The 18,032-nt window shown below is 41.9% G+C and overlaps 1 protein-coding gene across 25 annotated transcripts in view; it reads left to right on the plus strand.

The window, feature by feature from the left end:
* kcnma1a (potassium large conductance calcium-activated channel, subfamily M, alpha member 1a) overlaps positions 1–16,161 on the plus strand; it is a 140,258-nt gene extending 124,097 nt beyond the window's left edge. For 20 of the 25 annotated variants that reach the window (XM_035172181.2, XM_035172182.2, XM_035172183.2 and 17 more), the window contains 6 exons: positions 3,113–3,243; positions 5,620–5,814; positions 6,284–6,402; positions 6,888–7,112; positions 8,879–8,907; positions 11,549–16,161. In XM_035172181.2, the coding sequence (XP_035028072.1) occupies positions 3,113–3,243; positions 5,620–5,814; positions 6,284–6,402; positions 6,888–7,112; positions 8,879–8,907; positions 11,549–11,700 (851 nt within the window). In that variant the 3' untranslated portion in view covers positions 11,701–16,161. Of the gene's footprint in view, positions 1–1,271; positions 1,356–3,112; positions 3,244–5,619; positions 5,815–6,283; positions 6,403–6,887; positions 7,113–8,878; positions 8,908–11,548 lie in introns of all 25 variants that reach the window. The other 5 variants (XM_035172209.2, XM_035172210.2, XM_035172206.2 and 2 more) reach the window with 3 other exon arrangements.
* Positions 16,162–18,032: the final 1,871 nt, after the last annotated feature.

Raw genomic sequence — 18,032 nt, forward strand, 5'->3', positions numbered from 1 at the left:
CCAACTCATTCAAGGTCGAGCGGACTCAGGAATGCTCGGTGTGGAATTTTTGTTCACGTTTATGTTGTCCGTAGCTTTGCCCAACTCGAGTTCTTATTCGTACGTGAATTATTGGATCGGGCTTGTCATTTTTTTACCACTTTTTGGTCAAGTGGTGATAATGTTAGCGGCAAACAGAGGAAGATATCTTTGCTCCTCTGGACATTGTGGACCTCTGATGTTGGACAGGCGGTTTTAGGACGATCGCTTCATCTCCTACAATTTGTCCACTAATGCACGGGAGAAACTTCAGCCTGATGGAGAGGGTGAGAGAGGGAGAACAGGAAAGAGAGTGAAAAGGTTGAGGAGAAGAAAAAAAACTGCCTTGGTTGCAAAATGGGTCCATTTATTAATAACAATGGCAGTGGCTGTATTCCCACTGGTGCTGGGGACTCATGAAACTTTCAGATCTCTGAGGGGCCTTCTAAAGCACCAGAGACTGGCTACTCTGTCTCCCCTGACCCAATTAGGGAGCAATGGAGCATGAGCCCGGCTAAGAAAAAGGCCAGAAAGAGAAAGGAGCTACTTAATGTTACTTGTAACCGGGCCAGCCATTACCTGCAGAGAGGCTGTCCCCTATTAGGCCGCTGACTGCATACGCAATCATCAGAACTATAGATGCTATCCACGCTGGGAGTCATAGGTTTTGTGTCCTGAGCGGCTCCGAAGCTGCGGCGTTGTGCCTCCGCGTGCTCTCGGCTAACGAATTTCACGGCTACATCAAGACTAGCTGTGATAGCATTGTCCTTCAGAGCGGGAAGGAGGGAGCGCACGCAGGGGAGAGGGTGTCTGCGCGTCTCACCGGGACCACATTCTGTAATTACATTGTCATATGTTCGGTTCGCGGTGCCAGGGGCAGATTAGAGTCGAGTCGCAACATAAAAACACCCCATCTGAGTTGCGTGATCAATTTTGTTTGCGTGGAGTGTATGGTAGGTGTGTTTATGGATAAGACCTTGTTTATCCCTTTCACTGACTTACCATGAAATAATTTATTGTTGCTGTTGGGGTGCACACCGCCACGGCAGCTCCGGCTTTGTGCACTCTAATCCACGGGGGCCTCACTTTTAGACGCCGGACAACCGTGAACGTGTCGGGAGTAAATTCCCCCGGAGTTGACACCGGTGTAGTTTGAGACGAGCGAAAATGCCTTTATCGCGCTCTCTCGGAAACTGTTTCAATAACGACACCATTTCTCCTCTCCCTCTCTGCACCTGTCTCGTCGCCATTAGCTAAACCTGGCAAACTACTGCCATTGGTTTCACTCAGTCAGGAAAAAAAAAGTGGAACCAACATACAAATGATAACAGAGCTGGGTAAGCCGAGCCTTTGTCCTCTGCTGCCGTTCGCTCGCTCCACCGCGCCGCTCCTCATCAGCTTGTCTTGATTTATCTGGCTGCAGTCAAGGCCCTCGCTGCTCCCATGGCTTCACTTTGAACACATTTTTTTTTATTCTTCACTCTGGTTGAAATTGACTGTCTTGTTTTCGCCCCCCTTTTTTTTTTTTTTGTAATGATTTTTTTCTTTTTCTTTTTGGGGTATTTCTTTTTTCTCCTCCAGTTGCGTTTGCAGAGCATCGCCAGGCTTTGATCACGCTCGGTCTGTCCTTGTGGCTGTTTTCATAGCAACCCACCCGCCCCTCCATCCCTACCCCTCCTCCAAACACACACACACACAAATACGCACACACTCACACACATATACATATCCACATCCACCCCCCCCTCCAAACCACTCTTTTTGGCCGGGGCCCGTTTGCATCAGCCCCTTGTCTCTTTGACTGACATTTCTGTTCCACAGCGCACAGGAAGCCTGGGAAGAAATCAGATTTCAAAAACAAAAAACTTAAGATCAAACAATCTTTTAAGCTGTTTATTTATTTTTTAAAATTCATATTCCAGTTTCTTTTTTGTTTTTGTCTTCTCCAGACCATATCTCTAAAGCTCAGATATTGGTGGAGTCAAACAAAAACTTGCGTGATGCTCGTATTTTCAAAGTAACAATGGTTCATAGACCCTTCAGTGCCCGCTGCTGCCAGAAATCCAGTCCAAGGAAAAAGACGCACACTATAGGGAGCACTTAAGGTTTTTTATTCCACCAATTACGCCGTAGACGAAAGAGAGAAAGACATCCTTGTTATTTCAGTTGTTTCATTTGCACTGTGCCTTTTAGGTCATTTAGCAGACCTGATATATTATTAATCGTGAGATAAAGAAGTGTGTTGTTACCTGGCTTTAATTTGACTTTCAGGGGACAGGTAAATATTTCTCTCAAGGTGATGATGTGGAATAAAACACATCTATCAAGGAAAACTCAGAAAGACATAGCATGAATTCATAAGTGCATGGTTTTCTCAAGTAGCCATTGTTGAAGTCCCACTTAGTATGTAGTATTACATTTGTATAGTTTAGTCAAGCAACACAGTCATTATTTTATATATATAGCTATTATACCTATTTATTATTGCAGTTATTTCACAAAAAGATCGAAATACTTTTAAGACCGAGACTTCTACAATGGTTATCACTATGTATGCATATTATAATTAAATACTTTCTTCTGAAATTGTGGTTTGTCTAAATGTATGAAATGCTTCCTGCATGTGGATTTAATATTCTAAATACCTTTATAATCCTTAAAAAGTCAAAAATACTTTTTTTCACATTCCAAACAATTAAACAGTATGTGGACAGAAACTTACAGATGATGAGAAGTTTATGTTTGAACTGGTGATTCATTGAAACTGTGCTTTAGGGTGAAAATGTGTCAATTGTTTGGATAAGAAATGAAGTTCTTGTAGAAGCAAAATATAATGTGCATCTAATGTTACATTATATTAGGAGCTAGAACCCTGGATTCAATACCTTACATACCTGAGACTTTTCAGTACGTTACCATGATATATCCAAATTTTTACACATGCAAAATAAATAAATGAACAAACAGAAAAAGAAGTATACATCCCTGAACTCTCAGGTGTGTTGGTGTCTGCGTGTGTGTGTGTGTGTGTGTGTTTGGCTGCTGCCTCTTCACAGCGCCCGTCTCTAACTCCGCTGTGTTCCCCCTCTCTCAGTGAACGACTCAAACGTTCAGTTCCTGGACCAAGATGATGATGATGACCCAGACACAGAGCTGTACCTCACTCAGCCCTTCGCCTGCGGCACAGCCTTCGCTGTCAGTGTGCTCGACTCCCTGATGAGCGCTGTGAGTTCACCAGCACGCTTTGTTGGGAGTGTTTTTCTCAAACCTCAAAGATGCTTCCTTGGAATCACACATTTTACCACACATTTTTGTTTCCTGATTATAACTTCATCAACGGGCATATTTTCATTTAGATGCTACAAGAGTATTATTGGGAATGTGGAGAAAAAGACAAAAGTAGAGAGACCTTTCAAACAAAGTACATTGAGAAGCTGTGCCCGACGGGTAACAATTGCATGTTGTTGCACTGCTAGAAACAGGAGGATGAAGGGAGGAGGTGAGCAACTTCGAAGTAAGAGTCTCAAAAGATGGACCTGAGAAAAGTTTAGAAGCTGATAAACCCCAAAATGTAGTTTCTTTCTTTTGTTTACTCCGTTGGTGGTCATGACTATACTATTAAATACCCAATTCAGTTATTTCAGATTTAGTTAGAGCTCTTATTTTCAAATACTCAAGTTTATGGTAACAGAGACTATTTTCTCATTCACCCCTGCCAAGGAGGTCGTGTTTATGTTAAGTTTGATTGTCTGCTAGTTGGCACCAAACTTGGTGGAAGGATATGGTATGAGTCAGGGAAGAAACCATTCAATTCTGGTGCAGATCACGGGGCGGATCAAGGACTTTTTTTTCACTTTCTTTAACATTGTGAGAAAGGGCGTTTTTCCGCAATTATGTTGATTTCTCAGAGAATAGTTCATGAGTCTTGATGAAAAAAACCTCTTCGGACCTAGTGACTTTCAATGTGGTTTCATGAGGGGACTGTTGGGTCTTGGAGGAGGTACGTACTCTCTGTGAGTGCGATTCTAGTTCACATTAGGTTTGATCTTTTTCCTCAATACTCACGTTTATAGTAACAGAGAATATTTTACCAGACATAAAAGAAGTTACCATTAAAGTAGAACATCTATTAAAATGGGCGGAGTCAAGGCAGAAGTTGGTTAAATAAAATGAAACCGCACAGTTATCACACGTACCTGACAGCTCCACCAACATTAAAAGATAGATTGTTGGCATCACCCCTCATCTTTAAGTGTTATGGATTCAGCTCCGAGAGACACATTAGGTCTTTTAAAGGAAGTGACTATTGAGAGTTAGCATAATAGCGACGACACAATCTTGGCTAGAACAGGCCAAAGAATCGCTCTTCTTCTGACAATATCATTGCAGCGGCGGAAATAAGACAAAAGAGTCTGTAGGAAGAGAAAGAAAAAAAATCCCTCTCCTACACCCTCCCCGCGACCAACTGTGTTTTTCCCTGGCTGTGATGGCTTAATTCCAGCAGCCCTCTCGGTGAGTGAGGGGTTAGAGGGGCGTGCAGACCGGAGCTGAGCGGGGAGCAGAGCAGGCGTCAGCTGTAGTCTGGCACTGGTCAGAGGTGAACGCAGCTAATGGACAGTGCTCATCCATCATGAGGCTCTGCAGGCCTGTCAGGGGCCCGGGGAGAGGAGCTGCCACTCTGGCCCGGCTGCCGAGTGACATCGGCTGTCTTCGCGCGCGGCAAAAGCAGGTCCTGATCGGCTTGAAGGACAAGAGAACCTGACACCCGCGGTGCACAGTCAAATCGTTGTTTCAGAAGGGAGAAAGCGGACGTCATACAGCACAGAGAGTAGTGTGCACAGGGGAGAGAGAAGAGCTGTGTTGAAGTACTATTGGTTTATATATTACAAGGCGATTCCATTTCATTATCAAATTGACCATGTCTCTCAAATTTGTTACATATCTTTTTACATGAACCCTATGAGTTTTTCCTGAGGGGATTAAATCATGAGTTGGATCACCAGCTTACTTTAATATATCTTTTTTAATATCTAGTGGCATCTAGCTTTGCAATTGTTTTTGCTCTGTTTCTTTTTAAGACATCTTTCTCTGAGATTTCTACCCTCACCACAAAACAATGGAAGTAAAAGAAATTATATTTGTGGGGCTTAAAGCTTAAATAAATGAAATGGCCAGAATAAACTAATCTGTCAATAGTTTTCATAGGGACTACTTTTTACCATATAAAGGTCCAATAAATGAAAATTGTTAATGGTTGGATCAAAATGTCGTGTTGCCTCCTTTTTATCGGGTAGTAGTCACAAATCTCAAAGACGGATAATCTGAGTAAATAAAACCAAAAGTAACTGCTTCACAAGATAACACCAGAGGTAAATGGTGTTAACCGAGCCAACGTATTGCATCATCGGAACGATGCACATGACAGAAAGTCTTCTGTAATCTCCCATCGCCTGTCTATTTGTCTCTCGGTCGTTTCAGTATGAAGAGACACACTGAGGGCTGACATAACCAGGGCTGTGTTTCGTCCTCACATCTGCTACCTCCCTACTCCAGACTCGAATGTCATCTGCTTACAGATATCCCCTCTTTTCTTCTCCCCAGACATATTTCAATGACAACATTCTCACACTTATCCGGACGCTGGTCACAGGGGGAGCCACACCAGAGCTGGAGGCTCTCTTGGCTGAGGAGAATGCTCTTAGAGGCGGCTACAGTACGCCGCAGACGCTGGCCAACAGAGACAGGTGTCGCGTCGCCCAACTAGCCCTGTACGACGGGCCGTTCGCTGACTTGGGGGTAAGTGGATGCCTAAGCAGAGATGACACATTTTGGCACTACCCAGCAGCACACATCTGGCCACCTCCGCTCCTCGCGGTTCTTAATCCGATGTGAAGAACAGTGATCACGCAAAGCGGGGCCATGGTGGGCGGAGAGGGAGGAGAGCTTTGCATAGAACAATGGACACCACCAAAATATAATCCCAAATTTAATTGGTTCCAACCTGGTTTTTACAGGTTTATGTTATTTTCATAGAAAACTTCCAAACTGAAGTAATTCAGTTTTTTTTCTCGGATGAATTGAGGCATAATTTTAAAACATTCGCTGATTGTTTCAGTCTGCGCTGCCAACATGTGATGTTCACCTGCATTAAAATACCTTCAGCAATGCATGACATTGAATTTACGCCAGAACTTTACAGAGAATCACTGTCACTGCCACTGACCGAACGCACACTGATGGGGTCTTTTGTGCTGTCGTTCCTCAGGATGGTGGTTGCTACGGAGACTTATTCTGTAAAGCACTGAAGACCTACAACATGCTGTGTTTCGGAATCTACAGATTAAGAGATGCACATATCAGTACACCAAGCCAGTGTACAAAACGGTAAAACCACACTGTTCACTGAGCATCACAAAGAATTTCTATGTATTTTATGTAACATGATTAACTGGGGTGAAAGATATTGTTCACTATTAATCTCAATGGGAAGACTGCAGGGTTTCTGTAGCTGCTTCAGAACAACTGACGTAGATGTGAAACAAACAAACGGGCTCCGGAGTCAGCACTCAATTTATTTGATTATTATGACTATTATTAATCTATGTTTATCATAATATATACACTAGGTATATGCAAACTTTTACATCATAACTACATTCAGTATATTTTCTGAAAAAAGACCCCAAACTATTATATATATATTATTAATGAAATGTTTCTCGAAATGAGGATGTCAGTTTGGCAAAATATAATCCCAATCTTCTATTCTATAAATGTGATATATATTTTTTTGATATTTCCTTTCAGTGTTTGCTGCCTTCACGCCAGGATCATAAACATGTAATCGTGTCTATAACCTTTCTCTTCAGATATGTGATCACAAACCCACCATACGAGTTTGAGCTGGTGCCCACAGACCTGATCTTCTGCCTCATGCAGTTCGACCACAATGCGGGCCAGTCGCGGACAAGCCTCTCCCACTCTTCCCACTCTTCCCATTCCTCCAGCAAAAAGAGCTCCTCCGTCCACTCCATCCCAGCGTCCAACCGGCAGAACCGCAGCAGTAAGACCCGGGAGACCCGCGACAAACAGAAGTACGTACCCTCACACGCCCCCTGGAGATTCAGCCTGCATGTGTAGTGTGTTATACTTGACCTGTATTTTATAATCCTCTGTGTGTGTGTGTGTGTGTGTGTGTGTGTGTGTAGACTGTGGTGACACGTGCACTGATGATTACTGCGTCTATCGTTTGTTTGGCGTGTGGTTTGTCTGTGTGACTCGTGTTGTGTGTCCATGTCCAGTGTTTCCTTTCTAATCATCTGCATGTGGTCTTCACTCTCACATCAGAACCATCATTACATTATAGGAACAAATTTCTTGAGCTCGCTCTGTGGAAAGCTGAGCTTATTTATATCAAGACAAATTAAGTTTGGGGCTTTATAAACAGTAAAACTACTTTTCTCGATGGCTTCGCCGCTGTGGTTGGAAATAAACTCACAGTTAAAGCCTCGACCACATCCAAATAAAATGACATAATACCACACAACACATGTAGTATGTTGTCTGGTCGACCTGTTTTTTCTGTCCTAGTATAAGTCGTTTTGTGTCTAACTCGTAATATTTGTGTAGTGAATAACTGTAGTTTGTTGGATAGTTGTGCACATGATCAGTTTGTCTTGATCATGGATGTAACGTACTGTGATTTACCCGCTGATATCGATTACAGAGAACATTTGCCTTCTCATAAGCTCATTCCTCATTAGCAGTGTTGATATTTTGTTATTCATGGTGCATCTGTACTGCTTTACTGCATGTTCATGTTGGTAGTCCTCTTTAGCAGACGCTTATTTCCTGTTTTGTTTGGTATAAAATTCTGAGATTACGTCAAATTTGGTGAAATTCTTTTGGTCAAAAGTTTTAGGACATCCACATTTACTTCAGTTTTTATTGAAGTTTCAGCAGCTCAAGTCCACGCAATACACATAGAACTTGGAAATGTTAGCAATAAACTGCAAACAAATGAAAGAATAAATATAAATATCATAGAAAACAAAGCAAAACCTTTTTTAGAGCGTAAGGCTTACTTACAGTTGCCTTTAAATAGATGATGCAATGAAACTTAATGAAAATATTTCCTATCGTCTGTACAAAGACAGTGTTGGAGCAAACTGAGTTACTTTACCTTTATGTATTATTAGAAGAATACTGCACTGTGAGAAATAGTGCTGCGTACCGGTAGTAACTATTGACTGTATGTAAAGATGGACGACATAACAGCTCTCCCAAGTGAAGCCAAAGTATATTGGTCGCCACCTAGTGGCTTTCTGCAGTAAAGGTCATAAATCCTCCCTCCTCCATGTCAGCAATATGGACATGGACCAAATTGGACATAACTAAAAAGCCCACATTAAATAAATCTTTCTCAAAGGTTGTTTCTGTCAATGTAGGTAGTTCTTGGGTTTCTGGTAAGTTTTATTAAATCTCTCTTTTTGACATTTGAAAATAAATAAAAGCTGGAGAGATTTAGGTGCTCTAAAACTTTTGACCATTAGTGTATGTGTTATATAAATCCTATTCTCCCCCACAAAACTATGGAGGTGACACATTGAATTTCTATTTTCACCTGGGAAAATTCCCAGGAACTGAAATTTGAAATCGTGTCGTATTCTAAAAGCATGCAGATTTGTTACGAGAATTATGAAGTGATAGATGATACGCCCTCAATACATCTTAAAATGAAGATGTATTATATAGCCGTAATACTGTAATAACAACATGTAAGCCTATAGTCACTTGTCAGTTGTGTTTTGACTGTAAATACTAATCACTTACAGTAGATTACTTGCCTCTCTTTTTGAAGTGCAACAAGGATGAATAGAATGGGCCAAGGTATGCAAGTTAACGATTCTGCATGACTTAGCAACCTTTACCTGGGGTTCTGATCATAACCATGTCCTGTGTGGACATGGTTATGAGGACGGGAGTTTGTTTTTTCTTTATTTTTGTTTATGTTCTTCAGATGTTAAGTAAACCATGCCTCAGTTTAAGTTTTGCTTTCATCTGGAAAGCAAAGAAAATGTCTGCTGCTGCTCCTGCCTTCTCCCTGCCATGATCAGGACCATCTCCACACTGCATGAGGTTGAGACGTCAACCCTTCTTTTCCTCCTCCAGAAAAAAAATCCACATTGTTTCTTTCTGTCATTTTTTTCATGCCTTTTTTATTTTTTTTGAATATGATTTATTTCAACTTGCGATGGTTTGCATTGTGTGAGAGGTCTGTGTGTGTTTGCGCATCTTCCCTCCAACTGAATGCTATCAGACGACTGTAGCAGACTTATCGGGCTACATCCACACTGCTAGGTTTTTGTTTGAAAACGCATCAATTGCTACGGATATACGCTACTCCAGAGTTTTAAAGGGACTAAAGTGGGAGAAGTTTGGAAACGCTGCTGGCGCTGTTTTAGTTTCTGCGTTTTTGTCTGAAGAAAGTGAGATGTTTGGAAATGATGACAGAGACTCACATCCGCTTGGTGATTCGGTCTTTTCGGTCACGACGTAGCCTTCGCTGATTCGTGAGGCTCCTATCACATGACCCCCCTTCCGGAAGAAAACACCAGGCATTAGCCTCGATTACCAGTTTATAATGCAACATACTGTAGATAATAAATCACAAGTGCTGCTGACCCTTTTTTTTTTTTTGCTAACAGCTGTTGTGCAGTGAAATTTTGCATTTTACAATGAATGATAGCAATTATTTGTGCAACCTGCGACAATTCCTTTGTCCAGCGGGACACGCATGCCCGGAGTACGTGGATGGTCACATCGTTTCCAGCTGCGTTAGTAGTGAGTTAGTTTCAAATGAAAACGCAGTAGTATGGATGAAGCCTTGGATGTCGTATTTATGCTGTCATTGAGTGCAGTACAGTAGTAAAGTTATTTTATCAGAATCATAACACAACAAAGGGTATTTACATGTTTCCCGACTGTATAAAACCCAGATCACAGCGCACATGTAGGTCAGGCTGATTCAAATCCCCCTGATGCAGCCAAATCACTCACTTCTTCACGCAACTTTGAGAAAGTGTGTCCAGCCTGGTGCCATCGGTCACACCAAGAAAGTGGGAGGTGTGACCAATGTAGTCTAAATTGAAGGGGAGGGAAATGAGCCCTGTAAGTTTCCTGCTTGTAACCCGGTGCGCCTGATATGATGGTTTGAGGCGACATCACTAAGTTCACCGTATCAGCAGCAGACTCCGGAGAGAGATGGCAGACATCTTGCTTCACCTCCGGCACAATTCTAAACATCAAATGCTTGTGCTGTAACACACAGCCCTGCAGCCTTAAGCTTACTGACACACACACACACACACTTGCAGGTACACACATGCAGGTTTGCTCCGCATAGCAAAGTTAAAATTTGATATTTGAACTTCACCCATAAGGAAGTGACATGTTGATTGGCATTGCAGATGCCTGTGAAGTGCTGGGAGAGAGTTTACAAACTTCTGACAGCGAGCGAACACACCTCCCTTCCCTCAGAATCAGGGCTCTCATCGCATACTTAAACATGACACATCCCAAACTCTCAAATCTCCTCTCTCACATAACGACTGTCAGCATGAGAGCAGAGCTTTGCTATGCAATGTGTTTAGGATGTAGTGTCGAAAGTTGCTCACCCAAATTACAACCTGGAGCAAGTTGTACAGCCATGATAGGTAGTTGAAGTTCTCTCTTGAGCTCGAGTATTTGAAGTATCCAGTTCTGGCATTTCTGCCCACATACAATAGAAGTGAATTGGATTTCATGTGTGGTGTTTCTAGTGCCCTCCGAGACATTTTATTAAGTTTCCCTTTCCAGCTCAAACTTTTGCAAACTTCAAATGTACGAATGGTGCAAACACTCACGTTTTCTTCCAATTCACACAGACTGACCAGTGTGTGGCGTGTTCCTACATCTCAGACTCGCACTGAACACAACAGGAACCCAAGCTCTTTTGCTTTGTCTCCTTTAAACTCAATTTGCACTGCTCCAGCCATTTTTACGATTTTCTGTGTATACTTGCTTCTTTGTATGCGTCTTCCTTCCAAACAACAGATGTTTTATAGGAACTATTTCTTTGGTAGAACAAAGTAACACTGAAATCTGGTGACGGTGTTTCTTTTAGACATCATTTAGAAATGTCTCTTAGTCTTAAGACCTGTGAATAAATCTAATACTGTTTTTTGTAATTTGGGTGAATCAACCTTGCAGTTTAATCAAATTCAGGTTTTATTATAATTCTGACAGATTATATCCATGTTGTCACATGATGGATGATGCCACTTATATAAAAACTATGAAAAAGTGTCTAAATGCACCAGAACAATCTCAAACTGGACCTCATATACTCACAAGAATGTCCTGCACATGTATCACTTAAACTGAGGCCCTGTGGTTGTATATATTCCCATGTTGCACACTTTATTCAAACTAACTGTTCTTCTTTCTTTTTCCTCTTCTTCTTCTTCTCTCGCCTTGTCCTCCTCTTCAGAAAAGAAATGGTTTACAGATGAACCAGAAAATGCCTACCCACGGAACATTCAGATCAAGCCCATGAGCACTCACATGGCCAACCAAGTCAACCAATACAAATCCACCAGTAGTCTGATTCCACCAATCAGAGAGGTCGAAGATGAATGCTGAACACCAGGTTTCCCTGCTGACTCACCAGACATCTGTACACTCTTTCCAGAGAGATGGGACGAGATCACCAGAGGGGGAGGGATGATGATGATGATGATGATGAGGAGGAGGAGGAGGAGGAGGAGGAGGAGGAGGAGGAGGAGGAGGATGATGATGATGATGAAGACCGACACATTTCTCTTCACTCATTCTTCTAATCAAGGGTTCGGCAGGAACCCCAAACTGGATGGGACCTCCTATGTGTATACCTTTAATGTTACTTCCATGCTCTTGGACATTTGTTTTATTTATTAATGTATCCATAGAGATGTACATAATGACAATCAAATAAGGATTGTACAGCCCCTCCCCCCTAGCACTTTTTGGAATTATTTTAAGAGTTGACGAAGAAAAAAAAAGAAAAGTACTTCCTGTAATTCTTTGCAATAGTTCACCTCTTCCTGTGACCAGACTCCCCGGCTGAGGCGCCTGGTTACTGGAGGATGAGGGTTGCCGCGATAAACTGATCATATCATCTCCCAAAGATTCGCCCAGATGTCCAACCAGCTGGGGTCATCCGCTTCATACGTCCGGTCTGCTTCTGTTCTATTTGCACTAAAACTGGGAAGAAAAAAAAAAAAAGTTTCTTTTGACAGAACTGGAACCATCCAACCCCCAAAAGAAAATGACTCAGAGGAAAGGAAGGAAGGAAGGGTTGCTTGGCTTCAGAGTTATACTAACCTCGCTCTTAGGTCGTTAACACACCATGCCATTGCTTGAGGTTTGCTTCTTCACTCGTGAGAGCGTTCCAGTCCTGCAGACAACGTCATCACGCAAAGCAGTTTAGTCTACACACTCGGTGCAGAGCGGTGCAGTGTGGGTGTGTGCTGGCTGAAAGAGAAACTCTGGTACCCACATGTCTTCTGCTGATACGTCAGATCATAAAGCCTGTGACTGTGTCGAGCTCCTATCGCATGATACGTGCCTGAGCCCCCTTTGTAACAGATGCAGTGCAGTCGATCAACCTGAGTACATGAAGACGACGTGAAACTCCCGGTCCACCATGGGTTCAGGAGCATTTATGTACACGCTGTGTGTGTGTGCGTGTGTGTGTTTGTGTGCGTGTGTGTGTGTGTGCTTGCATCGCAGCCACTCATCCTTCTAGTGTTGTACTGATCAGTGCCGTCGCCCCCCTCCCATAGACTTTTACGTGATGGTGCACCTTTGAAGGAACAGCATGAGGGGTTTTAGCCATGGTAGAAGAATCTAGACGGTTTGGATCCACTAACAAAAACATCATGTCACGTCAAAACAAAATCCCCAACTATGTTTGAGCTGAGCCGACACGAACAGCAGCCGCGTGCCCACCGTTAACGGTTCGCCGCGATACCTGCAGCAGAATTGGGGTCACACAGAAAGAGTGGTGTCCCTTCTGAATGTTTTTTTTGTCTGTTACGAAAAAAAAAGAAGCTCATATCTGAGGAAAAAAATGCCACATATTGCATAAAAGTGGGCATCAGTGGGTCCTCCTTTGATCGGAGCAACTGCCTGGCACGGGGTTGGCACAGAGGCAGTAAAGAGCTTGGATGTTCTCTGTCGCCAATCCAGATGTCACACGCCTCAAAACTCTCAGGAGTTACAATCTGCAGTGTTCGGCCCTCCAACTTGGGGGAAATGCTCAAACGTAGTTGGGTCTTTGAAATGCAACAATGCCACAGACCGCTAACAAGGACACTGGAGAGACGCCTGTGTCCTTTACTCCAGCCTTTGTGCGATGAGAGTTTCTTTTTCACATGTTTAGTCGCTGACGGATCCAAAACCAGCTGTGATAGCGATGGGGGGATGGAGGTGGGAGAACTTGTGCTCAGAATACACAAACTTTATACAAACATGTAGTTGAATTTATACATTAAAACATAATTATTTTGTAATCCACAAACATACTCAATTTGTACTTATTTTTCTAGACGAGGAGCAAGTGAGAAGTACTTTACTGTAGATGATGGAAAAAAAGACATAATTATCTTTAATCACAACGACATATCACAGGATTTTCTTTGACTATATCACCGTTTCTTTCACATCGTACTGAATCAAAGGATTATTTTTTTAACGCCCTGCCCCTCTTTAACAAACTATCACTCCAGAGCAAATAAAGCTTGAGACTAGATTGCGGTGTGAAACCACCATCTTCAGCCTGGCAGCTCGGCTCTTGTTGAGTGCTTGTAGAAACACATTGAAGCTCTTCTGAAGCTGCTCTCGGTTGCACAGATGAGCCGTGTCCACTAGATAATCTGTCCGCTGCTGAGCTTTCTCTTGCTGTGAACATGCAGAGGAAATAGAGAGGTGTACAGGAATTATGTATCGGGGGGTAGATGTATTTAGATGGAGAGCGGATCAGAGAAGCTAATGATAATGAAAAGAGTCGCTCCCTCTGTGTGGACGCCAGAACTGAACGACCTTCATTAGATGTGTTTGACCTAAATTAGGTCCCTAGTGGGGAGGAAGACTGCGAACACTGCAGTACATTGAAAAGTATTTAAAATATGACAGGAGCTGTAGTGATGCTCCTGTCCAGGCTGTAAAGATAAAGTAATTATAAAAAAAAAGAGAGAAAATAAACCATTTTGGAAGATGGAATAATAACATTATATTGTGCTAAATATGTTAATGTGTAAATTCAACCCGTTATATAGACCACTTTTCTTTCTCCGACAGAACGATCTGAGCTTCAATGTCCGTCTATTGGCTGTGGTGCAACTATAATGAAGCCTCATGCACATTGTCCTGAAGTGAACTTTTGAACTGTGATCACCTCGTCGTCACACCGTAGCAAATAGTTTTCTTTTCAGAAAAATACGTGAGTTAAATGTGTGTATAATTGGGTTGTTAATGGCATAACTCGCTATAACCCGAACAATAAGGAACTATTCATATTTGATAACGGCAATGATTCATCACACATAGAATCGACAAACTGATTGTCATGTTGCAAAAGAAACGTGTGTCTTGAAAGGGAGGGATATACGGGGGGGGGGGAGACACACGGAAAAAGTCAGGCGGTAAATTTGATCCGGTTTGTCCGCCATCACAGAGATGGAAGGTAGCACCAATTCAGCAAAGCTTATCAACAGAGAGAACATCCTTAATTTTCCTGTTTTTATTACTTTGTGTTATGACGTGGTTCACATTCCATTTTGTCAGCTTTGTCATTATTTGTCACAATCTGTCACGACTGCTTCTCATTTGTTTACAGAGTATGTTTTATTTTGAGGTACTTAAACACAGCATCGTTCAGACATAACACAGTACATGCTGCAAACCGGCAAACTCACAAAGTAATGCACCGCTGTTTCCACCACACTTGATTACTGTGCTCTTCTTTTTTCTACCTGAACCCTGGTTTGTGCGACTCATTGGGGCCGGCATCGCTCACACTGTTCCTGCATCTCGTCATATGTCTGCGTTCGATGTTTCAGGTCTCTGCATTGTATACCTCTAAAGTTTTTAGAGTGTTCTATTTTTTTTTTTGAAGTGCCATGAAGAGTTTAGTAGAGCACGCATCCTTCAGTCATTCAGGGGCACAGGCTCGCTCTGCGGGAGCCGAGTCCGCTCGTTGTTCCACTGTGAGAACATTTATCTTGTGCTGACATGGAGAACATCCAAGCCATCAATGCCTCCATGCCAGTACAGTGCCAGGCAGTGCAGTTAAGTCAAGAGGAGGACCCATAATAAGTCCCACTATAACGAAAAGTGGCATCCGGGAGTTGATGGGGGACCTGTTACCTAGTCATCAAGCCACACGCTTCTCCGCCGTGTGCTTGGTTACAGGTCATCAGGCCTTTCTAATACAGAACGGTTAGTTATGGATGACTGAAAGATGCACATAGAGACCCACGCCTGTAACATCACATGTGTTGTTGTCCGCTGAACAAATCAAAGACTATAATGCGTTTTGTTACAGTATGTTGCATTATTTTTGTTAATCTATTTTTTGCTGTTAAAGATGGATATAATAACTTATTTGCTGGGAATTGTACTAGATATAATAGAATATATAATATTTATGGGGATGGGAGGTGGGTCTCAAGTCTTAATAATACATTAAAATTGCATTCAGCAATTTCTTTTTCTTTTTTTTTTAAGGAAAGTTGCAATTTTTTTGTTAATTTCTTTGCTGCCTATCAGTTCAGGAAGAATTCAGGACATTGCTCTTGCGTATCACAGATAGGATTTGTTGGCACATTGTCATTGCAGCAAACAGGATTTTGACATAGCAATCTACTTAGTTTGGACGTGTTCTAGATGCGATGGAAAAACTGGATTATTTGATGGTGCTGAGTTGATCTACCTGACTCTGTCAAATATAATCTGCTGATAAATATACTGTCTTGTACAAAAAGTTTGTACATAGATTGTACATGGTTTCTTTTTGTATTTTCTCAAATTAAAATGGATGTATTTGTGTTCTAAAACGGAAAAGTCTCCTCTTCTTTTATTCAAGCAATAATGAAAAATGTTGCATGAAGGTACACATTACTTTACTGTAAAGGGCTTTGAGTGCAAGACTAGAAAAATCCAATATGGTAAACCATCTGTATAAATACAGACCATTTACCACATGTTTATCTCATTATTTGAAACAAATATAAGGCAGACAACAAGGAATAATAAGTATCATTTATGAACTGATTCAAGGTACTTGTACTTTACGGATAATTTCCATTTTATGCTTTAGTTTCAGAGGGAAATCATTTTTTTTCATCTAAATGTATTTTTCAACTTCAATTTAATTTGCAGTACAACATTTTAAATGGAAAACATATTGTAACTTGTCATATATTTAAACAATTTAATACGATACTACCAGACATGAAACAGTATTTTAAGTAAGCAGCAGTCTGACCTACAACAACATGGCTGAAATACAAATGTTGCTGAAAATAGGTTGATAAATAACCATCAACTAATCTAAATGTTTGAGGGTTAAACAGTCAAAAAGACGTTACCATCATCAGCAGGCAACAATATCTCTCCAGATTAAGAAAAATGTTGACTAATTGGACAGATAATGAATTACTATTGTTTCAACAACTAGTGTTCATAAGTTAAGTAAGTAAAAATGTTTGCATGGCTTTTAATTAAATTAACTTAAAATTCCACTAGCACACACAACACTAACTTCTTTTATTATTAAGATCTGACTCAGTTATTCTGCCTTTTAAAGGTTCAGTGTGTAGAATGTAGTGACATCTAGTGGTGAAGTTTCATGTTGCAGCTGAATACCCCTCACCTCACCCTCCCCTTTCCGAACATGAAAGAGAACCTGTGGTAACCTTCAGTTGTCATAAAAACTCAAAAGGTGTTTAGTTTGTCCAGTTTGGGCTACTGTAAAAACATGGCGGCCTCCGTAGAGAGGACCCGCTATGATGTAAATATAAAGTAATGAAAAAAAACATGCGTACAACAAAACATCACTAGGATTATTTTATATTCAATTTCTGCCAATAGATCCTTTTCACCTAAATCTTACACACTGAACCTTTAATTGTTAATAGTGAACCTACAAAGCTGCCACCGCACTCCTCCAGAATTAGAGGTGTGGTTTAAACAGACCTCTGCTGCCTTCTCAAGAGTGGAACAACAAAACCCTCCCCATTTCATTTTCCTACCTTGTAGAGGTCTGTGTAAAATGGGCCACTGACCACAGGCCCGTATTACTTTTGAAATACAGCCGCACCAAGCATCAAGATAAAAACCTGTGCGTTCCCGAGACACATCACCACTTCACAGTGTATATAGAACAGACAGGTGCTGTAAAATTGTATTAGACCCAGTGTCTGACCTTGACTATCACCAGGGGGAAGTCTCAGCTGAATGTATATTGTATTTTACCAATCCCCACCCTGCAGAGGGGCCGGTGACCCCGCTGTCCATGTCGTGCCGCCAATCCGCTTATCCATTGAGCCCGGCATTAGTCTTGATTTACGTTTACTGACACGCTATTAGCTGCTCCATCACTTTCACCTGTCAGACTGTCAATCAACGGGGATCCCCAGTGATGGGTGGGAATAGCATCCGAATCACATTCTGTCCACATTGCCTCGTATATCTCAGACGCAGACGGTGACAGCGGATGAGCAAAGGACATCATGCCAGGTATCTCGCTGTGCTTGTCATGTCAGAGCGGTGAGAGTTTGTGCGTCACATCGGGATGTGTAGCTTCTCAATGTGGATCGGGTTTGCAGATAGAGTTATTCCGGGGGCAAATTATATATATCGAGAAAGTAAATCCGCTTGTTGGAGCTTTGACGTGTCAGAGTAAAGTCTGGGTCGGCGATGAGCATGTCATT

This window comes from Hippoglossus stenolepis, chromosome 12 (assembly GCF_022539355.2).
Source record: "Hippoglossus stenolepis isolate QCI-W04-F060 chromosome 12, HSTE1.2, whole genome shotgun sequence".
NCBI classification, from domain to species: Eukaryota; Metazoa; Chordata; class Actinopteri; order Pleuronectiformes; family Pleuronectidae; genus Hippoglossus; species Hippoglossus stenolepis.